The sequence below is a fragment of the Eucyclogobius newberryi genome, unplaced genomic scaffold, assembly GCF_026437365.1.
Source record: "Eucyclogobius newberryi isolate DKJ021-1_F unplaced genomic scaffold, fEucNew1.0.hap1 SCAF_125, whole genome shotgun sequence".
NCBI lineage: Eukaryota > Metazoa > Chordata > Actinopteri > Gobiiformes > Gobiidae > Eucyclogobius > Eucyclogobius newberryi.
This window is the reverse complement of record NW_027315752.1, coordinates 136,432-161,963: the sequence shown is the minus strand read 5'-3', so window position 1 is coordinate 161,963 and position 25,532 is coordinate 136,432. Positions and strand designations below refer to the sequence as shown.

At 44.1% G+C, this 25,532-nt stretch overlaps 1 protein-coding gene across 1 annotated transcript in view; it reads left to right on the top strand.

Annotated features, from left to right (window-relative positions):
- The window catches only part of LOC140357115 (glycine receptor subunit alphaZ1), a 161,788-nt gene that overhangs the window by 79,141 nt on the left and 57,115 nt on the right, over positions 1 to 25,532 (top strand). The window contains exon 3 of the mRNA XM_072442033.1: positions 25,085 to 25,152. Coding sequence (XP_072298134.1) covers positions 25,085 to 25,152 — 68 coding nt within the window. The remainder of the gene's footprint in view (positions 1 to 25,084; positions 25,153 to 25,532) is intronic.

Here is a 25,532-nt window from a genome sequence, read left to right as displayed (position 1 = left end):
AGCGGCGAAAAAGCCCCGGCGTAAACAAAATGGAAACGAGATAATGTCATTTTTCGTGTTCCAGAGATGTTTTGGTTTGCGAGGTAATTCAGTTTAGAACACGGGGGCGCGCGAAAGGCTTTTGGGGTTTGGCAACACCGTTTGCTGCGCCGCGTCGCAGCATCACAGCAAAATAAGTCGAGTTACGCCGCGTTCCAGATGTCGGGGAAACAAAGACAAGAGCTCAAAGAGGTCAAGTTACTTTATTAACTCAAACTTGATTATTACGTTTAGAGTTCGATAGGGAATCTTGGCTTTTGTTGACCTTAGCTCTGTGAAGTTAGCATCATTAGCGTAGCATTAGCGCTTTTATAAGTGCAGAGGCTCAGCGCGGGCGCAGGAATAATAGAAAGGGTCATTTGCTAAAGCAACATTAGCAACAGTTTGTCGTCTCTGGAGATGTCCAGTTTAATCAATGATCAAACCAAAAAATTATAATTGTGACAATTTTAGAGGCAAAATTAAGTATTTTTCGTTCAATATGAAGCCCAAAAATGAAACCTAAATGTAACAAACTTTTTTTCTTCAGCTTTGACTAAACATTTTGTCCCTTTGTCCCCAGTTTGATCCGTTTATTAAAAACTTCCTGGTTGGACGTGAGCACAAATATGACATAGAGGTGATTCCACAGCTGTTACCATAGCAACCAGACTGTAAACAAGAGCCAAACTCCACATAAATGACACAACACTTCTGATCTGACACACAATAAGACCATAAAACACCTTTATTTAGTCCAGCCATGGTTTAAACTGTTTCTGTGTCGCACACTGATGACATCACAGAGGGATTACGTTTTTAGAACTCTTTTTAGTTTTCAAAATATCTTCACAAACGGCGACTTTGCGCATGCAAAACTATGATACGCAGGTTCCATCTCACCAAACAAAGAAAAGAAAAACAGCAGAACTTGTCATCAGTACGAGATCTGGGACCCGGAGACGTGAACCCTGAGACATTGCGAGCCGGATCCGGTCCAGTCTGGCTCCTCCTCCTCCGCAGGGAGTAATGTATCTCTGATGAGCTGAGCCTTTCTCCCACGGTTACCACTCCCAAGTATCCAGAATACTCAGGTTCCTCGTGTAAACAGGGGTACGCGTTGCCATGGTTACTCTGAGCGCGGGTAAACGTCATAAACCAGAGTCAAGCTCATGTAAACGCACTGAAAATACATTTACTCTGGCATTTTAGGACCACATTCCCGGTCGTAGGTTCGGTTCTAGATCACGTGTTTTGCCCCATTCGCTTGTCCTTTTGACCCGCTTTAGACGACGCCCCATTTTGACCCGGAATATTCCCTTTTCCTCCAGTTTTCCCCGACACAACGCGCCGTCGCCAAGTGCAAGCGTTAATCCCGCGTCCTCTGTGCCGCGGTGTCACGGATCCGCTCCTCTCCCGCGGCCCATTAGCCTCGTAAACTCCACATGCTAACCCTCCGCTAGCCCCCGCCGCCGCCGCTCCCGTCGCCCGTGACTAATGACGGCCTGATTTACACCAGCGCCTGTCGGAGTCCGAAACGAGGGCAGAGGAGCAGACGGCTTTTCTGCACCGTTACGCCGCGATGAGGGGGCTAAAGCTAACGCTACAAGTGGCTCGGAGCTGATGAACGGCGACAATGTTTCTGCGCCGTAAATCGAGGGTCTAATTCCGCGTAAAAGCCGCCGACGCCGCAGTTTCGACCTCTACAAACGCGTTCTGTCATGGATTAGTTCAGTACTTCATATTTGAGGCTGCGCTAATGCTCTGGGACGTGTTTAAATCAGAGGCAATCAGAAGACGCAGTGATTGCCCTGTCGGTCGGGAGCTCGTGGAAACGTGCCTGAGGAGGCGGGACAATGCAACAGGAAACAATCTCAAATTTAAAGATGTGAATTGGAAACTTCCGCTGTCGTTTACGCACATAAATGTAAGAAAAAACATTGAATACACGTTTTTCATCGTGTCATGTTTTCATACGGAAATGAGGCGTTTTGTGTGTGAAAAAACTGCCAAAATCGCACAAGTTTTGGGACGTTTAAATCTGAAATATTGACAGAGCCGGGTTTTAATTTCTTGTTTCATTTTGTCGAATTAAAATCAGTTGTAAACGAGACGGAGGTTTGGCTTCTGGAGTTTATCTTTGTCGTTTAATGTAGCCGTAAACGATAAAAACGTGTTAAAGACTAATTAAATTAAACATTACGACGCTCGTCTGGTCAAAGTGCGATTTTTAAAGAGTTCAGATTTTGCCGATTTAGGGCTAAATCGGCAAAATCTGACTCACTTTCCACTTTCTGAAGTCATTAAAAGCGTCTCTGGTGATGTTTGTGGGAAGAACACTTCGGAAATACATTTGTAGCTTCGTTAATGTTAATTTAATAGCCAAGATCCACTTCACTGTCTTTTCTTCCGCTCTTGTTTTTTAGCATTTATCAAATTTAGAACCTTCTGGAATTTCAATTTAATAGAATTTTTGAGTATTTTCAAACTAATATCCTGAAGTAGTCAAAGCGTCATCTCTGGAAATCACGGAAACTTCCAGAACAGATTTGAACTCAATACTTGAGGCCGACGCCGCCGTTAGCGCATTAGCATGTTTTAATGAGTATTCGCCGTATCGACGACTCGCGGAGGATCGATCTCTACACGACGAGTTTGACCCATCGACATTTATAGCGCCATCAGAGGAGCTAGCATAGCACACGTTAGCGCTGATCGATCTCCCCTGATTGGAGAAGCCGGTCCATGTTTAGTCCTGACTCTGGCACCAGCAGGAGGCCGGTCCATGTTTAGTCCTGACTCTGGCACCAGCAGGAGGCCGGTCCATGTTTAGTCTTGACTCTGGCACCAGCAGGAGGCCGGTCCATGTTTAGTCCTGACTCTGGCACCAGCAGGAGGCCGGTCCATGTTTAGTCCTGACTCTGGCACCAGCAGGAGGCCGGTCCATGTTTAGTCCTGACTCTGGCACCAGCAGGAGGCCGGTCCATGTTTAGTCCTGACTCTGGCACCAGCAGGAGGCTGCTCCATGTTTAGTCCTGCCTCTGGCACCAGCAGGAGGCCGGTCCATGTTTAGTCCTGACTCTGGCACCAGCAGGAGGCCGGTCCATGTTTAGTCCTGACTCTGGCACCAGCAGGAGGCCGCTCCATGTTTAGTCCTGCCTCTGGCACCAGCAGGAGGCCGGTCCATGTTTAGTCCTGACTCTGGCACCAGCAGGAGGCCGGTCCATGTTTAGTCCTGACTCTGGCACCAGCAGGAGGCCGGTCCATGTTTAGTCCTGCCTCTGGCACCAGCAGGAGGCCGGTCCATGTTTAGTCCTGACTCTGGCACCAGCAGGAGGCCGGTCCATGTTCAGTCCTGACTCTGGCACCAGCAGGAGGCCGGTCCATGTTCAGTCCTGACTCTGGCACCAGCAGGAGGCCGGTCCATGTTTAGTCCTGACTCTGGCACCAGCAGGAGGCCGGTCCATGTTTAGTCTTGACTCTGGGCACCAGCAGGAGGCCGGTCCTTGTTTAGTCCTGACTCTGGCACCAGCAGGAGGCCGGTCCATGTTTAGTCCTGCCTCTGGCACCAGCAGGAGGTCCGAACACCAAACAGAAACAGTCGGACGTCACATGTCAAAGGAGCTAACGTCCAGAGCGTTCTGGACGTTAGCTCCTTTGACGCGGATTGACTCGCACTAATTGCTTCTATAAAACGGCAAACCAAGCAAAAAAACCCGCCCTCCGTCTCTGACGTCTTCGGTCTTATTCTGCATTTCGCTCACTCCGTTTCTCCGTTAATGACTTTATCGAGCGGCGCCGTGGCGGGTTATCTCGTCTTCACCAGAGCTAAGGCGCTAATTCACCACGAAGCTGCGCGTTTTCTAATCCGCGGATATGAAGCGACCGCGGGGGGCTTCGCGTCGGCGCCGGCCCGAGCGTCTCCCACGACGACGGGCGGGATTTTAGATCGATGTCCGAGTTATGGGCTCAATAAATCATGGGCCGCGATGGAGACGAACGAGCGCGAGACGTAAAAGAAGTCGCACGACAGTGAACCTGATGAAGACGAGCTGAAATAGTAGAAGAAGAAGAAAAATAACAATAGGATTTTGATATAAAAGAACAACTTTAAAGTAAATATAGCATGTATTATTTTAGCCTGTTTGTCTTTTTAAAGGTGAGTTCTCGTTTCACATCCTGTAGAGTCTCGTTAGAGCTCCCTCTGGTGGCCACAATAGGCACAAACCGCAAAAAAGTATTTCAGCCGTTTTTTAGCAACAACCTTGTGATTAGAACAAATACTATGGTCAATTCTGTTTAATTTGTCGACTAAATAAACATTAGAGCTTATTAGAGTTTGTTAGAGCTGTCAGACCTTTAGTGATTTATTTGGTTGATCTTATTTTGTTGGACTTTAGTGCTGTTTTATTTTGAAACTGCATGTATGACGTGTTGTTGCCCGGTAACGCTTTATGACACGACATAGATACGAAGCAGATTCTAGTGCAGATTCTTCTTCTGCGTCGCTTAGAGCCTAGAGCGCCCTCTTGTGGTTGTCATAATATGAATATAACGAATAATATCACATATAAGTCGCGCTGGAGTATAAGTCGCACCCCGGCCAAAAGTATGAAAAAATGTGCCACTTATAATCTGGACAATACGGTACTTTAGTGGAGATATGAATGTGGTATTTATATTTGACTTGAGTAGAAGTGTGTGTTTTTAGCTGTGTAAATATGAATACCGTATTTTCCGGAGTATAAGTCGCACCGGCCACAAAATGCATTATAGAGAAGAAAAAAACATATATGAGTCGCACTGGAGTATGAAATTCAAGTGTGAAAATAACAAATAATATCACATATAAGTAATATATAAGTAATATTAGTATATAAGTATAAATATAAGTATAAGTCGCACCCACGGCCAAAACTGAAAAAAGGTGTGACTAATACTGTAAATGTTTATTAATCATGAAAAAACAAATCATTAACATTAAATGATGAGTTTGTTTGTCAGTGATTCATAAATATCTATAAATGCTTTGTATCTATGACTTATTATAAAGCGACACCAAAGTTATTGTTACATTATTAATATAATTTAGATGATTAAGCGGTCAGTGACATATTAACCACCCAAAATGTTTATTAGGCAATTTTCTTTCTATTTTTTTTTTTTTATTCAGATTTTTGGACTTTATTTGGACCACGGCAAATAAAGAAAAAGTCCATTTATTTTGGCTTTTTTCTTACAATAATGACATTTATTTGAGTTTTATTGTCTTTTTGGTGCATTTAGGGCCGGATCATAGAGACAGTTGTGAAGGAACGTCTTTTAATCGATTGATTGATTGATTGATTGATTGATTGATTGATTTAATTGATTTCAAAGCTTGTGTCCATCAGCTGGAACACGTTTATTTCACAGATTAAGTTTCACGACTATAAGTTAATTATAAAAATCTCTTAATAACTAAGTTCTCGGCCCATTTGTCTCTGTTGTGTACTTTGTTGTGTACTTTGTTGTGCACTTTGTTGTGTACTTTGTTGTGTACTTTGTTGTGTACTTTGTTGTGCACTCTGTTGTGTACTTTGTTGTGTACTTTGTTGTGTACTTTGTTGTGCACTCTGTTGTGTACTTTGTTGTGTACTTTGTTGTGTACTTTGTTTGAACGCTGTAAATTAATGATGAGTTTGTGCTGCAGAAACTAATGAGCTTTAATGAAACAACTTTGCAGACGAGAGTAGCAAGAAAACGAGTGATTCTTTGCTTTCTTTTGCATCTTGTACAATATATTTTATTTTGAAAAGCTCTAGCCTTAATATATATTTATTTATTTTTCATTCATTTATTTATGATTTATTTATTTTTCCTTTATTTATGTTTTTTTTTTTATGATTTATCTATTTTTCCTTTATTTATAATAGATTTTTCCCCTGTTATTCATGATTTATTTATTCTTCCTTTATTTATTATTTATTTATCTTTCCTTTACCTATGATTGATTTATTTTTCCTTTATTTGTTATTTTTTTCTTTATTTATCATTTATTTTTTCATAAATGAATGAATGAATTTATTTATTTTCTAACCTTTCTTTTACAAGGGTCACCCAGGGCAACCTAGGCAACCTCTATATATATATATATATATATATATATATATATATATATATATATATACATACATTAAAGCTGTGGCTTGACTTGTCATGAAATATCAAGCTAAACAAACTTTCCCAATCACTCAAAAAACCTTCAAAAGTGCGTAATTTTCCAAGTTTTATGGTTTAAATCTAATATTCAGTAAAAAACAAACATCTTTTAGACAGAAATATTTGTAAAGTGGTGGATTTACATCTGCAGCAAATTATGGAACGATCTTGACAAAGAAATCAAAGGATCAAGAACAATGACCTCATTTAAGAGCGACCTGGCGTTTAAACCCTCGCCCACGACACGCGGCGCCCGATCCTACGGCGCGTGTCCATCGCCGTGTCCATCGCCGTGTCCATCGCCGTGTCCATCGCCGTGTCCATCGCCGTGTCCATCGCCGTGTCCTCGGGCGATACGCGTCTCTCTACGACGCACAACCGTTTGTCCCCGTCGAGCTCCTCCCACTCAAACCGGGGCGCTCCAGGCTGCGCCAACGACAAAGACGAACACCCGAAAGTGCAATGACGAGCGGATAATATCTCATTCTGAACTGGATTTAATGAAGCTTCAAGTCAAAAGATGAATCGAAATTTAGTCTAGTTTATGTCCTGAATATGGTCTTTTTTGTGGCCTTTTAAAATGATGAGAACATTGTAATATATGTAATGTATGTGAGGAAACTATGGGGGAAGATGTTTCCTGCAGCATCCGTCATGTCCTTGACTCCACTCATCCGTCTTTTCTGCTGAATGTCGCTGCGCACGCGACTCTAGCTTAATGTAGTTGTGGAAAAGGTTTGAATCTGTTTGAGTCGCATCTCGTGGTGATGTCTGGAGGGCCTCAGTCGGGGGCCCCGCACAGGGAGCCTACTGGAGCTTTCGGTTTTAGCTCTTGTAGTTCAGGAAAATGCCCTTCACACTAAACTGTGCGTCGTAAAAGTAGAGAACGCCATGTTGTTGGATGAGAACCATGTGGATGCAGCTGTTTCTCAGTCATGAGTCAACTTTAGAGAAGAATATGTGTTCTAACCCTTGTGAGAACGCCTGAACTGTTAGGAGAACGCCTGAACTGTCAGGAGAACGCCTTAACTGTCAGGAGAACGCCTGAACTGTCAGGAGAACGCCAGACTTCATAAAAACCCTGCAGCTGGTCAGACTTGATTTTTTAAAAAACTACAGCTGCTCATACTTGATAAAATCCTGCAGCTGGTCGGATTGGATTAAAAAAACATGCAGCTGTCCATACTTTATTTAAAAAAAAACATGCAGCTGTAAAATTTACAGCTGCTCATACTTAATACAACCCTGCAGGTGTACAGACTTCATAAAACCATGCAGCTGTCCAGGCTTTATTTTTAAAGACCATGCCGCTGATCATACTTTTTTAAAACCGTGCAGCTATTCATACTTTATAAAAAAACATGCAGTTGTTCATACTTTATGAAAAAACATGCAGCTGATCATACTTGATAAAATCATGCAGCTGATTAAACTTCATAAAAACCCTGCAGCTAATCAGACTTTACAAAACCCTGCAGCTGTTCAGACTTGATAAAAACCCTGCAGCTGATCTCTGTTTTATGGTTTCTTCATTTGGAACACGACTTTTGCCGTAAATGAAGTGAATATTCGTCTGATAAATGTTCCGTCCGGAGCGTTTTGACTTCTCTGAGTGCGTCGCTCATCGCTCGGGCACGACGGGGGTGGGGCTCGGGCACGAAGGGGGGGGCTCGGGCACGACGGGGGGGGGCTCAGGCTCGACGGGGGGGGGGGCTCGGGCACGACGGGGGGGGGGGCTCGGGCACGACGGGGGGGCTCGACGGGGGGGGGCTCGGGCATGACGGGGGGGCTCGGGCTGGACAGGGGGGTCTCTAATGCGATGCAAAGTGTGCTTCGTCCCCTGGAGCTGAAGGCGTCGCCCCCTGGAGCTGAAGGCGCCGCCCCCTGGGGCTGAAGGCGTCGCCCCCTGGAGCTGAGAGCGTCGCCCACTGGAGCTGAAGGCGTCGCCCCCTGGAGCTGAAGGGCGTCGCCCCCTGGAGCTGAGAGCGTCGCCCCCTGGAGCTGAAGGCGTCGCCCCCTGGTGCTGAAGGCGTCGCCCCCTGGAGCTGAAGGGCGTCGCCCCCTGGAGCTGAAGGCGTCGCCCCCTGGAGCTGAGGGCGTCGCCCCCTGGAGCTGAGGGCGTCGCCCCCTGGTGCTGAAGACGCCGCGCCCTGGAGTTGAAGGCGTCGCCCCCTGGAGCTGAAGGCGTCGCCCCCTGGAGCTGAAGGGCGTCGCCCCCTGGAGCTGAAGGCGTCGCCCCCTGGAGCTGAAGGCGTCGCCCCCTGGAGCTGAAGGCGTCGCCCCCTGGAGCTGAAGGCGTCGCCCCCTGGAGCTGAAGGGCGTCGCCCCCTGGAGCTGAAGGGCGTCGCCCCCTGGAGCTGAAGGCGTCGCCCCCTGGAGCTGAAGGCGTCGCCCCCTGGAGCTGAAGGGCGTCGCCCCCTGGAGCTGAAGGCGTCGCCCCCTGGAGCTGAAGGGCGTCGCCCCCTGGAGCTGAAGGCGTCGCCCCCTGGAGCTGAAGGCGTCGCCCCCTGGAGCTGAAGGCGTCGCCCCCTGGAGCTGAAGGGCGTCGCCCCCTGGAGCTGAAGGCGTCGCCCCCTGGAGCTGAAGGCGTCGCCCCCTGGAGCTGAAGGCGTCGCCCCCTGGAGCTGAAGGGCGTCGCCCCCTGGAGCTGAGAGCGTCGCCCCCTGGAGCTGAAGGCGTCGCCCCCTGGTGCTGAAGGCGTCGCCCCCTGGAGCTGAAGGGCGTCGCCCCCTGGAGCTGAAGGCGTCGCCCCCTGGAGCTGAGGGCGTCGCCCCCTGGAGCTGAGGGCGTCGCCCCCTGGTGCTGAAGACGCCGCCCCCTGGAGCTGAAGGGCGTCGCCCCCTGGAGCTGAAGGGCGTCGCCCCCTGGAGCTGAAGGCGTCGCCCCCTGGAGCTGAAGGCGTCGCCCCCTGGAGCTGAAGGCGTCGCCCCCTGGAGCTGAAGGCGTCGCCCCCTGGAGCTGAAGGGCGTCGCCCCCTGGAGCTGAAGGGCGTCGCCCCCTGGAGCTGAAGGCTCTGGACGCTCGACCTCAGATTTCCGTTTCAGAAACTTTGTGCCAAAACGCGCTCGTCTTTTGTCTTTTGATGAAATGTTCGTTATCGCCGCGTCTCGCCGCCGCGTCGGGAGATTTATGACGCTTTTAAGTCGCCCGGGAAACAGTCGTCGTGGTGTTCTTGGATGTTTATGCAGCGACGCCGGGAACGATTGATCACCTCCGACTTCCTCCACAGAACGAAGAAGCGACAGGAAAACTTATGAGATGTTTTTCGAGCTTTTCCTCAGTGAAAAATGTATATTTCCTTTGAGAAAATGACGAGAATTTTGAATATTTTACGTGGACGTTGCGGCTGCTCAGCTTAAATGTGTTTATTAGGCCTAGTTTCAGTTGATTCACTCTATTTTAGTTCTGAAATGTGTATCTAACTAAAAGTACTATTGTATGGCTGGAGTACTGCGTCCAGATCTAACAGTAAAAGTATAAAGTACACATCTCAAAGTATAAAGTACACATCTCAAAAGTATAAAGTACACATCTCAAAAGTATAAAGTACACATCTCAAAAGTATAAAGTACACATCTCAAAGTATAAAATACACATCTCAAAAGTATAAAGTACACATCTCAAAAGTATAAAGTACACATCTCAAAGTATAAAATACACATCTCAAAAGTATAAAGTACACATCTCAAAAGTATAAAGTACACATCTCAAAGTATAAAATACACATCTCAAAGTATAAAGTACACATCTCAAAAGTATAAAGTACACATCTCAAAAGTATAAAGTACACATCTCAAAAGTATAAAGTACACATCTCAAAGTATAAAATACACATCTCAAAAGTATAAAGTACACATCTCAAAAGTATAAAGTACACATCTCAAAAGTATAAAGTACACATCTCAAAGTATAAAGTACACATCTCAAAAGTATAAAGTACGCATCTCAAAAGTATAAAGTACACATCTCAAAGTATAAAGTACACATCTCAAAAGTATAAAGTACACATCTCAAAAGTATAAAGTACACATCTCAAAGTATAAAGTACACATCTCAAAAGTATAAAGTACACATCTCAAAAGTATAAAGTACACATCTCAAAAGTATAAAGTACACATCTCAAAAGTATAAAGTACACATCTCAAAGTATAAAGTACACATCTCAAAGTATAAAGTACACATCTCAAAAGTATAAAGTACACATCTCAAAAGTATAAAGTACACATCTCAAAGTATAAAGTACACATCTCAAAGTATAAAGTACACATCTCAAAAGTATAAAGTACACATCTCAAAAGTATAAAGTACACATCTCAAAAGTATAAAGTACACATCTCAAAGTATAAAATACACATCTCAAAAGTATAAAGTACACATCTCAAAAGTATAAAGTACACATCTCAAAAGTATAAAGTACACATCTCAAAGTATAAAGTACACATCTCAAAAGTATAAAGTACACATCTCAAAAGTATAAAGTACACATCTCAAAGTATAAAGTACACATCTCAAAAGTATAAAGTACACATCTCAAAAGTATGAAGTACGCATCTCAAAAGTATAAAGTACACATCTCAAAGTATAAAGTACACATCTCAAAAGTATAAAGTACACATCTCAAAAGTATAAAGTACACATCTCAAAGTATAAAGTACACATCTCAAAAGTATAAAGTGCACATCTCAAAAGTATAAAGTACACATCTCAAAAGTATAAAGTACACATCTCAAAAGTATAAAGTACACATCTCAAAGTATAAAGTACACATCTCAAAAGTATAAAGTACACATCTCAAAAGTATAAAGTACACATCTCAAAGTATAAAGTACACATCTCAAAAGTATAAAGTACACATCTCAAAAGTATAAAGTACACATCTCAAAAGTATAAAGTACACATCTCAAAAGTATAAAGTACACATGGATAGATGGAACAGTTTAAGGCTGAATTCAGTTGTTTTGAGCTCCGGCCAATCACAGCAGCCGATGCAGTGTTGTTCTGTTTGTAGTATAAAAGTACCTGGAGTACCTGTCTCCATTACAATACAAATGTGTACTTTGTGTACTTTTGAGGGCCCAGAAGGTAAACGCAGATGTGGGCGGAGTCAGCCGGGTCAGTTCTGAGCTCGTTAGAAAGTCAATCATTTTGTGTTTGGAGCTCGGCCAATGACAACACAGGATTTGATCCGAGCACGTGAGAGGAGGGGGGAGGGGGAGGGGGAAGGAGCGAGGGAGAGGGAGGGAGGGGGATCATTTTTCCGTTTGGCTCAGATTTTTTGCAGTTCTGTTTTCTGTTTCCTACTTCCTGTTTCCTACTTCCTGTTTCCTACTTTCTGTTTCCTTTTGCTGAAAAAGAAAATATGGACATTTCAGACGAATGTATAAAGTTATGTTGTGTTGTAATAATATTGGGAAGATAAAGGTGTTAGCACCACTTTCCTTTCCCAAAAAGTCTCTGATAAAACAGTTTCTGTAGTAGTAGTAGTAGTAGTAGTAGTAGTAGTAGTAGTAGTAGTAGTAGTAGTAGTAGTAGTAGTAGTAGTAGTAGTAGTAGTAGTAGTAGTAGCAGTAGTAGTAGTAGTTGTAGTAGTAGCTACTACTGCTACTGCTACTGCTACTACTAGTACTACTACTGCTACTGCTACTGCTACTACTACTACTACTACAGCAGTAGCAGTAGCATCAGTAGCAGTAGTAGCAATAGTAGGAGTAGTAGTAGTAGTAGCAGTAGTAGCAGTAGTAGCAGTAGCAGTAGCAGTAGTAGTAGTAGGAGTAGTAGTAGCAGTAGTAGTAGTAGTAGCAGTAGTAGTAGCAGTAGCAGTAGCAGTAGCAGTAGCAGTAGTAGTAGTAGCAGTAGTAGTAGCAGTAGTAGTAACAGTAGTAGTAGCAGTAGTAGTAGTAGTAGCAGTAGTAGTAACAGTAGTAGTAGCAGTAGTAGTAGTAGTAGCAGTAGTAGTAGCAGTAGCAGTAGCAGTAGCAGTAGCAGTAGTAGTAGTAGCAGTAGTAGTAGCAGTAGTAGTAACAGTAGTAGTAGCAGTAGTAGTAGTAGTAGTAGCAGTAGTTCTCGGGCGTGTCCTTGAGTAAACGGGGGGCGTGTCCTTGAATAAACGGGGGGCGTGTCCTTGAGTAAACGCGCCGGCGAAAAGACGATACGTTTGACCACAACCGTTGAATGTACCAGTTTGGTCCTGTCTTGGTTTGGTCTGGTCCGGTCTGGTCTGGTCTGGTTTGGTCCGGTCTAGTTTGGTCCGGTCTCGGTCTGGTTTGGTCTGGTCTCAATCTGATCTGGTTTGGTCTGGTCTGGTCTGATCTGGTCCAGTCTGGTTCGGTCTGGTTTGGTCCGGTCTCGGTCTGGTCTGGTCTGGTCCTGTCTGGTTTGGTCTGGTCCGGTCTGGTTTGGTCCGGTCTCGGTCTGGTTTGGTCTGGTCTCAATCTGATCTGGTTTGGTTTAGTCTGGTTTGATCTGGTTTGGTCTGGTCCGGTCTGGTCCGGTCTCGGTCTGGTTTGGTCTGGTCTGGTCTCAATCTGATCTGGTTTGGTTTAGTCTGGTTTGATCTGGTCTGGTCTGGTCCGGTCTGGTTTGGTCTGGTTTGGTCTGGTCCGGTTCGGTATTGGTCTGCTCTGGTCCGGTCTCGGTCTCGGTCTGGTCTGGTTTGGTCTAGTCTGGTCTGGTCCGGTTTGGTCCGGTCCGGTCTGGTCTTGGTCCTTTCCCGTGTTGGGCCTGACTTTAGAGTGTCTTTATGTTCCGTCTCCTCCGGCTCGTGCTTCACATGAAATGAACTCGTCCTCGTCGTCGTGGACGACAGCGCGCTAACCCACTCAGCCACAAATCGTTAAAAAGCGATTACGGTGGTTTTCCCGCCTCTGTCTCTGTCGCTCTGATCCTCCAAACACAACGTCCAACAGGAGACAAACTAGAAACAAACCAGAGACAAACCAGAAACAAACCAGAGACGAACCAGAAACAAACCAGAGACAAACCAGAGACAAACCAGAGACAAACCAGGTCCAGACCAGGACTAAACCAGGACTAAACCAGGTCCAAACCAGGACTAAACCAGGACTAAACCAGGACTAAACCAGGACTAAACCAGGACTAAACCAGGTCCAAACCAGGACTAAACCAGGACTAAACCAGGTCCAAACCAGGACTAAACCAGGACTAAACCAGGTCCAAACCAGGACTAAACCAGGACTAAACCAGGACTAAACCAGGTCCAAACCAGGACTAAACCAGGACTACACCAGGTCCAAACCAGGTGTAAACCAGGTCTAAACCAGGACTAAACCAGGACTACACCAGGTCCAAACCAGGTGTAAACCAGGTCTAAACCAGGTCTAAACCAGGACTAAACCAGGTCCAAACCAGGACTAAACCAGGACTAAACGGGACTAAACCTGGACTAAACCAGGTCCAAACCAGGACTAAACCGGGACTAAACCGGGACTAAACCTGGACTAAACCAGGTCCAAACCAGGACTAAACCGGGACTAAACCGGGACTAAACCTGGACTAAACCAGGTCTAAAACCAGGACTAAACCAGGTCTAAACCTGGACTAAACCAGGTCTAAAACCAGGACTAAACCAGGTCTAAAACCAGGACTAAACCTGGTCTAAACCAGGTCTAAACTAGGCAGATTTTGAAGTATTTTATCTGTTTTTCTTTTATAAAGTAAAGTTTTGAGGTAAATCTTAAAGTACTTCTTGGATCATGTGTTTGAAGCGTAAAAGGTGTGATTTATAATTCATGCTGCGTTTAGACTCAAGGCTCAGGAAACATCAAATATTCAGCAGCCATTTACTCCAGCACTGTTTAGTACTACTACTACTACTACTACTACTACTACTACTACTACTACTACTACTACTACTACTACTACTACTACTACTACTACTACTACTACTGCTGCCACTGCCACTGCTACTACTACTCCTACTACTACTACTACTACTAATACTACTACTACCCCTACCCCTACCACTACCCCTACCACTACCACTATCACTACTACTACTACTACTACTACTACTACTACTACTACTACTACTAGTTTATTACTAAACTAAGGAGACTAAAGAGGTAAATAAACTAAACTAAGATAAGATATAATAAGACAAGACAAGGGGAAATGTGGTTGTTCCACTGCAGTAGAAACAGGAGGAAGTTTCAAAAACACACTCTTAATAGAAGAAAACTCTTATGAACAAAAACTCCTCTCCTCTCTTAATATGGAATGGAGGGGGGAAATAAAATAGATAAATAAAAATAAAAAGATAAAGATAAAAAATTAGATAATAATGATAAAATAATGATAATAGAATAAAATAAAATAAAGTAAAAATAGCTTGCACAAGACTAGGTAATACTATTAGCAGGTAAGTAAACCGAATAAAAACTAAATAGAACAACAATTATTTACAGGTATTGCACATGGTTGATTCAGTATTGCACATGAATATGATGGTATTGCACATGGTTACATCAGTATTGCACATGGTTACATCAGTATAGCACATGGTTACATCAGTATAGCACATGGTTACATCAGTATTGCACAGGGTTACATCAGTATTGCACATGGTTACATCAGTATTGCACATGGTTACATCAGTATAGCACATGGTTACATCAGTATTGCACAGGGTTACATCAGTATTGCACATGGTTACATCAGTATTGCACATGGTTACATCAGTATTGCACATGGTTACATCAGTATAGCACATGGTTACATCAGTATTGCACATGGTTACATCAGTATAGCACATGGTTACATCAGTATTGCACATGGTTACATCAGTATAGCACATGGTTACATCAGTATAGCACATGGTTACATCAGTATTGCACATGGTTACATCAGTATTGCACATGTTCAGGACAGTGTTTGTTAGAGTCTGACAGCAGCAGAAGGACAGACTGTGAAACGTCTCCTTCACACAGCGAGGGTGGATCAGTCACTGAAGCTGCTCTCCAGAGCGGACAGTGTCCTGCAGGGGACAGAGTGTCCTGCAGGGGACAGAGTGTCCTGCAGGGGACAGAGTGTACGGAGTGTCCTGCAGGGGACAGAGTGTCCTGCAGGGGACAGAGTGTCCTGCAGGGGGCGGCACTCATGGTCCAGCAGAGATGTGAGTTTAGCCAGGACCCTTCTGTCCCCACCTCCTGCACGAGTCCAGGGGACAGCCCAGGACGGAGCTTTGTCCAGCTTCTTCCTCCCTCTCTGTGATGCTGCTGCTCCAGCATCACTGCTCCAGCATCACAGGAGACTGAAGAGGTAAATAAACTAAACCAAGACTAAAGAGGTAAATAAACTAAACTAAGGAGACTGAAGAGGTAAATAAACTAAACCAAGACTAAAGAGGTAAATAAACTAAACTAAGGAGACTAAAGAGGTAAATAAGCTAAACTAAGGAGACTAAAGAGGTAACTAAGCTAAACTAAGGAGACTAAAGAGGTAAATAAGCTAAACTAAGGAGACTAAAGAGGTAACTAAGCTAAACTAAGGAGACTAAAGAGGTAACTAAGCTAAACTAAGGAGACTAAAGAGGTAAATAAGCTAAACTAAGGAGACTAAAGAGGTAACTAAGCTAAACTAAGGAGACTAAAGAGGGAACTAAGCTAAACTAAGGAGACTAAAGAGGTAACTAAGCTAAACTAAGGAGACTAAAGAGGTAAATAAACTAAACTAAGGAGACTAAAGAGGTAAATAAACTAAACTAAGGAGACTAAAGAGGTAAATAAGCTAAACTAAGGAGACTAAAGAGGTAAATAAGCTAAACTAAGGAGACTAAAGAGGTAAATAAACTAAACTAAGGAGACTAAAGAGATAAATAAGCTAAACTAAGGAGACTAAAGAGGTAAATAAACTAAACTAAGGAGACTAAAGAGATAAATAAGCTAAACTAAGGAGACTAAAGAGGTAAATAAGTTAAACTAAGGAGACTAAAGAGGTAAATAAGCTAAACTAAGGAGACTAAAGAGGTAAATAAGCTAAACTAAGGAGACTAAAGAGGTAAATAAGCTAAACTAAGGAGACTAAAGAGGTAAATAAACTAAACTAAGGAGACTAAAGAGGTAAATAAGCTAAACTAAGGAGACTAAAGAGGTAAATAAGCTAAACTAAGGAGACTAAAGAGGTAAATAAGCTAAACTAAGGAGACTAAAGAGGTAAATAAACTAAACTAAGGAGACTAAAGAGATAAATAAGCTAAACTAAGGAGACTAAAGAGGTAACTAAGCTAAACTAAGGAGACTAAAGAGGTAAATAAGCTAAACTAAGGAGACTAAAGAGGTAAATAAACTAAACTAAGGAGACTAAAGAGATAAATAAGCTAAACTAAGGAGACTAAAGAGGTAAATAAGTTAAACTAAGGAGACTAAAGAGGTAAATAAACTAAACTAAGGAGACTAAAGAGGTAAATAAGTTAAACTAAGGAGACTAAAGAGGTAAATGAGCTAAACTAAGGAGACTAAACAGGTAAATAAGCTAAACTAAGGAGACTAAAGAGGTAAATAAACTAAACTAAGGAGACTAAAGAGGTAAATAAGTTAAACTAAGGAGACTAAAGAGATAAATAAGCTAAACTAAGGAGACTAAAGAGGTAACTAAGCTAAACTAAGGAGACTAAAGAGGTAAATAAGCTAAACTAAGGAGACTAAAGAGGTAAATAAACTAAACTAAGGAGACTAAAGAGATAAATAAGCTAAACTAAGGAGACTAAAGAGATAAATAAGCTAAACTAAGGAGACTAAAGAGGTAAATAAACTAAACTAAGGAGACTAAAGAGATAAATGAGCTAAACTAAGGAGACTAAAGAGGTAAATAAGTTAAACTAAGGAGACTAAAGAGGTAAATAAGCTAAACTAAGGAGACTAAAGAGGTAAATAAGCTAAACTAAGGAGACTAAAGAGGTAAATAAGCTAAACTAAGGAGACTAAAGAGGTAAATAAACTAAACTAAGGAGACTAAAGAGATAAATAAGCTAAACTAAGGAGACTAAAGAGGTAAATAAACTAAACTAAGGAGACTAAAGAGGTAAATAAACTAAACTAAGGAAACTAAAGAGATAAATGAGCTAAACTAAGGAGACTAAAGAGGTAAATAAGCTAAACTAAGGAGACTAAAGAGGTAAATAAGCTAAACTAAGGAGACTAAAGAGGTAAATAAGCTAAACTAAGGAGACTAAAGAGGTAAATAAGCTAAACTAAGGAGACTAAAGAGGTAAACAAACTAAACTAAGGAGACTAAAGAGGTCAAACGTTCTTTCTGGGATGCATCTTGCGTCTGTTTGAGTTTATTCACGTGTCTCTAACGTCCAGCTGATTCTAGCGCAGAGAAAACCTTCATTTGTTCTTTTTATAGCTCTGTTTCTGCTCTAATGTGCACTCTGTACCTCACATTTACATTATTTATCATAATCCATGTCCAGTGGAGAGAGCATGTGTTTGTTTATCCAGGTCGTCTGTTCTGTAGCTTCGGCATGTTTATTTAGAGAAAGCTTCTGTAGTTTGTTTGAGTCCAGCTTTGGTCATATTTACGCCGTAAAGTGACGTATGACGGGTTTTTACCATGTTCTAGTTTTGACTTTATTTGTTGTATTTGTACCTGTTGTACATATAAATGATAGTTTTCAGCCAGTTGAGCAGGTATTTGTGGAGAAAACATTGAAAAATCTGTAGAAAAAGGACAGGAAGTGACATCACACCATCATTCCAGTCAAAGTTTATGCAGAATTTACGCAAAGAAACAACTTTTTTGACGCTCTAAACATTAATTCAACAAAATAAAGTCGCTTTCATATATTTTTATTTGTCGGATAAATAAACGGTGACATTAGATGAGTTTTGGCCCAGTGGTTGCTGGGTAATTTCCTACTATGATGTCATCAATTACAAACAGGAAGTGACATTATAAACCTAAAAATGTGCTATTCTGTGAGAAGATTTTTTATCATCTTTAGCAAAATTTTAAATATATAAAACTTTACTGTATTTTAGTTCATGAGTCGTCCGACCTGTAGGGGGCGCTTTACCGTTTTGAGTTCACTAAAATATATCAACAAAAATGGGATAAAGTAGATAAAAAAAAATAGTTAAATTCTCGTTTCTTTTACGTTTGACTCTGTTGTTCTGTTTTAAGTCAATTGACATTTTTTCTGCTGCTCGAAAATGAAAAACAAAAGAAAAACTTGCTCTTTGTTTATACTTTTTTCACATCCGACGCTCGGCATAATCACGTCGAATGAACTCTTGTAATTAACAAAACGCTGGTCTTGTTGTTTCGCGCGGCTGCTAAACGCCGAACCCTCGTCTGCACTTTTTGTTGCAGAGTTGCATTCTGGGAGCTGGCACTGCAAATGAACACTGAAGTTTATGATCGACTCCATTATTACCTGTTCTCTTAACGAACGGAGCAATAACAAACTCTTTTAATGTTTCCGCGGTGTATTTTCGATCGCACGTGATTCATAGTAAACGATTATTACGCTCGCATAATCTATAACGTTATCGTCCACGTCTGTAATAAAGAGAACGAGCGACTCGACGGGCGCGTTTCAACGCCTTTTCTCCGCTCGTCTGTGAACAATACACAATAAACACATCTGCGTCGCGCGCTGTCAGGGCCGGTCTCCGTGGTAACGCTCCAAACCTGCTCCGACCAGGTTAAAGAGCATCTGTCAGGTTTTTAGGATGTTCTAATGTTGACTTTAATTGATGTATTTATACCCGTTGTTCATATTAATTATAGTTTTACACCCATCCAGCAGGTATTTGTGTAGAAAACCTTTAAAAATCTGTAGAATTGGACAGGAAGTGACATCACACCAGGGACAGGAAGTGACATCACACCAGGGACAGGAAGTGACATCACACCAGGGACACTCATTCCAGTCAAAGTTTATGAAGAATTTACACAATGAAACAACTTTTTTGACTCTTTAAACATTAACTCAACAAAATAAAGTCGCTCTCATATATTTTTATTTGGCAAATAAAACAAATGGTGAAATTAGATGAGTTTTGGCCCAGTGTTTGCTGGGTAATTTCCTAGTGCGATGTCATCAATTACAAACAGGAAGTGAAATTGTAAACCTGTAAAATGTGCTATTCTGTGATAACATTTTGAGCAAAATTCAAATTATATTTATCATAAATGCATTTTAGTTCAATGAGTCGTCCGACCTGTAGGAGGCGCTTTAAATCCCCGAAGAAGACGACTCTTTGACCAATCAGAGACGAGCGCATCAGAGAAACGAGGAAATGCACAAGCGTCGACGCACATTCTAGAGGCGGGAAACACGAGGAAATGCTGAATGTCATTTTTAAGATACTTGCTGAACATTTGGCCCGTGAATATTGTGCGTATATCGAGCGTAAGTGATACAGCTTCGCTTTGGCAGGTCTTTTTACAATCCAGTCGCATTTGTTCGATACTGAAACTATCAATTAAGACATTTAAAGACACATTTCTGTTGAATTGGCAATTGAAAAATCTGGAAAGTATCGAGAACTTCCTTCGCCAAACTCTAAAGTGCTAAAGTGTAAAGCTAAATCCCGTCGCTCATGTACGAGTATATACCCCGGTCGTACGTTTCGTTATTCTCTTTGCGCCCACGTTTCCCGCGCGTCTTCGAAGGCGTCGCGGGCACACGGCGGCCGAGGCGGAGTCCGAACGGGACTTCGCTCGGGCCCCGTGATCCCAATGTGTGTGTACGAGCTGCTAATACACGCATCGTGTCCTCGTGCAAAGCGAGACTGAGGAGGACGACTGCGAGCGCGCGAAGGACACTTTAATATCGCGTCGCATTAAACGCCGACAGTATTTCATCTGCTCCGACGCGAAAAAAGAGACGCACTTTACCAAACGGGATCAGATTGTGTGCGTGTTTTAAAGCCGTACGTGTTTCATCGTCATTCTGAAACGGTGAAACGTTGCAAGTTTAGCCGTGTCTGGACTTCGATTTGATCAAACCTTTTGTGTTATTGTTTTAATGTCATAAAAATGAACTCATGACGCGCGTTTCTTGACGATTTGTTCAAGTTCTTTTGACTTTGCAGCTTCTACAACACAACGACAAACAAAATAACGACAAACGAAACAAACATGTATGTAAGAAACGGCTAAATAACAGAGAAAATTGATCTAAAATCTGGAAGAGTTTTAGAGTTTAGAGAAAACAGAAGAGTTGATCCAGGATCCGTTGTTTCCTTGAGCATTATTAACATCATACCTCCTTTTTTAAGTGCAATTACGCTATAAATACTTTATTATTCACATTAGCAGCAAAATAACAAGATTATAACGCCAAGGATTTTACAGATCCAAAGGTATCCAGTGTAAAAACAAGGTAAATCCATGAATGTGACACATGAGCACTGGAATAACACTGAAAACGACACATTTTAATGGAGATTATTTCATTTCTAATCGTCCAAATTATTTGAAACGGCAACAGTCAAACATCTGCCGTGTTTACGCTCTGGAAACTGCTTGTTTTTGATAAGATCGAGATCGTTCGATGGGAAGAAAAACATTGTGATTCATGTTCTTGTCGCGTTGCCCGGCCTTCACTGAGCGTAAACACCTTTTGGCGTGATGCACAAGGCACCCGCGCGGTGACGGCGAGCGTAAACGTTTGCCAGAGCTTTTCCCGCCTAAACCCCGTGTAGTTTTATCAGCGTTGCGCGGCTCGTCTTTGTCGCTTCAGACAGGAGCGGCTCAGGCTCTGAAAACTCCTACGAGGATCCGCGCTGTCGTTGAAATCCCCGCTTCAAAGCGATGCCCGTCTGAAAAGGCGGCGGGGGGCGGGACTCGCGCCGTCTAAGTCTCAGAAATGGAAAAGAAGCGAAATCCCGGTGAAAAGCGGCGACTTAAAAGCGGCAGTTTGTTTTAGGCTGACGCTTTAGGCCAACGAAGGCCTCCGAAGTCTTTTACCGAGGATTTAGGCCAGAGAAATGTGAACAGAGGAATGACAGGTAATGATGTCGTGGGGATGGCAAGGTCGCAATGTAATCGTAAGAACCAACAAAATAATCATATTTGAAGCCGCCTAATATTTGCTTTCTTCTTTGTCGTTACTGTTCATGATTTCAATGTATGGAACGCTAACTGAAAACCAATGCTAGCTGCCGTGTGAATAAAGTTCAAATAAACCGACTGTATGAGTTATTTTAGTTTTTTCCACAAATATCTCCAGTTTCAGACTCTGAAATGCAGCAGAATAAATTGTGTGTTTCATTGCGAGGTCATGGCCCGTCCACACACAGCGATGCGTTCACTGTCCTGAGCTAAGCGTCGGCTTCTAATGCCCCGAGGGAGCGAGGAACTCTTGTCCTCTTTTTGTTCTCGTTTAGTACCGGTTTAGACCCGGTTTAGCCCTGACCTCGTCCTTGTATCTCGTCATATTCTAACTGTTTACGTTTCAGAACCTAAACAGCACGACTACGTTGCTCATTTCCAAAGCGTATTCATTGTCCTTGAAACGCTGGAATAAATTGCGTGTTTTGTTGTGAAGTCGTGACCGGTTCACTGTCCCGAGCGGGAGCGTCTACTTCAGATGACCAGAGGGAACAAAAAGCATAGTCCTGGTTTGGTCTTGAATAAGATCTTGTTTAGCCCTAGTTTAGACCTGTTTTAGTCCTGGTTTATCCCTGGTTTAGTTTTGGCTTTGCCCTGGTTTAGTCCTGGTTTGGTCCTGATTTAGTCCTCGTTTAGCCCTGGTTTAGCCCTGGTTTAGTCTTGGTTTAACCCTGGTTTAGCCCTGTTCTAGCCATGGTTTAGCCTTGGTCTAGCCTTGGTTTAGCCCTAGTTTAGCCCTGGTTTAGACCTAGTTTAGCCCTGGTTTAGACCTGGTTTAGCCCTGGTTCAAACCCTGGTTTAGCTCTGGTTTAGCTCTGGTTTAGCCTTGGTCTAGCCCTTGTTCCTTGTCATATTCTAATCATTTACATGGCTAAATCTAAATGGCACAGCTCGGTTTCTTTTGTCCAGAAAAGCTGTGGACAGAATTGCCTGCCACGTTGCGAGGTCGCGGCCCGAGCGTGCGCACAGCGTTCACTGTCCCGAGCGCGCGCACAGCGTTCACTGTCCCGAGCGCGCGCACAGCGTTCACTGTCCCGAGCTAAACCCAGCGTCTAATTCAACGGCCCGAGGGAGCGAGCGGCTGAAACAGGGTCTGGATTACAGTGATGGCCAATTACACGGCTGTCACGGAGAAGAGCCGGGAGTGGTGCGGAGGGAGGCGGGGTCGGCAGGGGGAGGGTCGACAGGGGAAGGATCGGCAGAGGGACAATCGGCAAGGGAACGATCTACAGGGGAAGGATCGACAGGGGAAGGATCGGCAGGGGAAGGATCGACAGGGAAAGGATCGACAGGGAAAGGATCGGCAGAGTAATGGGTCGACAGGGGGAAGGATCGACAGGGGAACGATCAACAGGGGAAGGATCGACAGGGGAAGGATCGGCAGGGGAATGGTTGACAGGGGCAGGATCGGCAGAGGGAGGGTCGACAGGGAAAGGATCAGCAGGAAGAGTGGTGCAGCATGTGGAGTCAGAGTGTGAGGGGCTGAGATAATGATCAGCCTCACTCTGGATGGACTTCACAGAAACAAAGAGAATGTGTCAGCGGCCGGCGCCAGAGTCTCACTCTAAAACCTACAACTCTGAGGGTAAAAATGTCCTCAGACGTGGACTGTAACAGCCACGTCAAACCATCAACATCAGCAGCTTTTTGCCAACTAAAAAACATCGACAAAAATCAAAAGTGTAGTGTCAAAACAAGACTTGACCATGAATTTGTCTCCAGTTGATTAGACTGTAACGGCCTCCTGCTGGTGCCCAGAGTCAGGACTAAACATGGACCGGCCTCCTGCTGGTGCCAGAGTCAGGACTAAACATGGACCGGCCTCCTGCTGGTGCCAGAGTCAGGACTAAACATGGACCGGCCTCCTGCTGGTGCCAGAGTCAGGACTAAACATGGACCGGCCTCCTGCTGGTGCCCAGAGTCAGGACTAAACATGGACCGGCCTCCTGCTGGTGCCCAGAGTCAGGACTAAACATGGACCGGCCTCCTGCTGGTGCCAGAGTCAGGACTAAACATGGACCGGCCTCCTGCTGGTGCCAGAGTCAGGACTAAACATGGACCGGCCTCCTGCTGGTGCCAGAGTCAGGACTAAACATGGACCGGCCTCCTGCTGGTGCCAGAGTCAGGACTAAACATGGACCGGCCTCCTGCTGGTGCCAGAGTCAGGACTAAACATGGACCGGCCTCCTGCTGGTGCCAGAGTCAGGACTAAACATGGACCGGCCTCCTGCTGGTGCCAGAGTCAGGACTAAACATGGACCGGCCTCCTGCTGGTGCCAGAGTCAGGACTAAACATGGACCGGCCTCCTGCTGGTGCCAGAGTCAGGACTAAAATTCAATATTTTAGTCTTTGCAGCTTTGCTTTTTTAATGTGTGACTTGCACTTCTTTTGTCTAAGCCAAATGTAGAAAGTCTCTTTTGTCTGTCTTTTGGTCATTTTGGTTACTGTCCCACTTATTTACAGAATGTCCCACTTTATCATTGATCCCACATGAATCCATACTAAGAATCAGAATCAGAATAGTTTTTATTGCCATCTGTCATGAACAAAATTCACAGATATAGAAACTTGATATGTATATAATAAAATATAAAATATAAAGTTATGCAGTGCAATAGAAGTGACAGTGAGTGAAGCTGCTTAGGCCGTGTTCATGAGTCCAACGGCAGAGGGAAAGACACTGATCTTATGGAGGGAGGTTCTGGTCCGGATGGACCGTAGCCTCCTGCCTGAGGGGAGAGGCCTCCTGCCTGAGGGGAGTGGCCTCCTGCCTGAGGGGAGTGGCCTCCTGCCTGAGGGGAGTGGCCTCCTGCCATGTCCAGGGTGAGAAGGGTCGGCTGTGATCCGACCTGCTCGTCCCAGAGTCCTGCAGATGTTCAGGTCCTGCAGAGATGGAAGTCTGCAGCCGATCACCTTCTCAGCAGAGGGCGCTGTAGTCTCTGTTTGTCCCTGGCTGTGGCTCCAGCGTACCACACGGTGATGGAGGAGGTGATGGAGGAGGTGATGGAGGAGGTGATGGAGGAGGTGAGGATGGACTCAATGATGGCCGTGTAGATCTGCACCATCATCTCCGCTGTAGATTACTGTGTGAATAGTAATAGTTTAGGAATCGTGTAAAAAGATATTTCCACTGAAACATCATAATTTTTAACAGAACTCGAGGCTTTTTCAGACGTCTAATGTGTCGACTCTTCACTTATGATTCCAACTGACAAAAGCCACAAACCTCCTGGTGACAATGCCGTTTTTATCCACGAGCTTAAACGTCCTGAGCAGGTCTCTCTTCTTCTGCCCGAGAGCTTCGTCCCATCCGCATATTTCACACCGACATCGTTTCTCGCCGTAGAATAGTTCCTGATTCTTCTGTTTGCTTGTGATTGGAATCCGTCCTCTCGGCGATGGCAGAACGAGCTGACGTTTGGTTCCACGTTCGGACTGTCGCCGGCTCATACGACAACGCGCAGCTAAGCAACACATTCCGATCAGTTTGGTCACGCGCAGGAAGTGCTATTTTCAGTAGTTTTACCGTAGTCGGGCGTGTACCTGGATCGTTGCACCCGCGTTTACTTGAAACCTTCCGTGTTCGTTCTTTTAAACCGTGAATAGGTCTGTTCACGAAGCACACGCCGCGACGATCGCTGTTTCGCTAACTTGGCTAACGTTCTTTTTTTCATTCTAGAAGCGACTCGGCTCTTTGGCCCCAAACCGTGAGCGTCTCCGCCTCGTTTCCTCGTTGTCCCGCCTGACTCTGTCTCTCTTCTCTCGTGTGTCCCTTGTCCTTAGGTCCTCCCGTGAACGTCACCTGCAACATCTTCATCAACAGCTTCGGCTCCATCGCGGAGACCACCATGGTGAGTCCCCCATCGCTTGATTGTTCCCGATTCCTTCCCTCCAGTGAAGACCAGATGTTTCCCGTGTTCACGCTTGTGTGCTTCATGTTCTGCGTTATTTGTAAAGTTATGGACCTTTAAACGTTTACTTTGGCTCCTCGTGTTGTAGAACTTAACACACATGTGCCATTCCCTCATCTGGATTTGTGTGGTGAAGCTCCACCTACTGGCAGCAGAGGGAATTCACACTGGGAAATGAACAAAAGCTAGCTTGCCCCGACATGCGAATGTAAGCGCGCAGTTGTAATGGTAGTGATTTGAGTCAGAAATGCTCAGAACAGATTTTTATACGGATATATATTGTAGGGCCGGGACATGTCTCTGATGGTCCACGCCCTAAG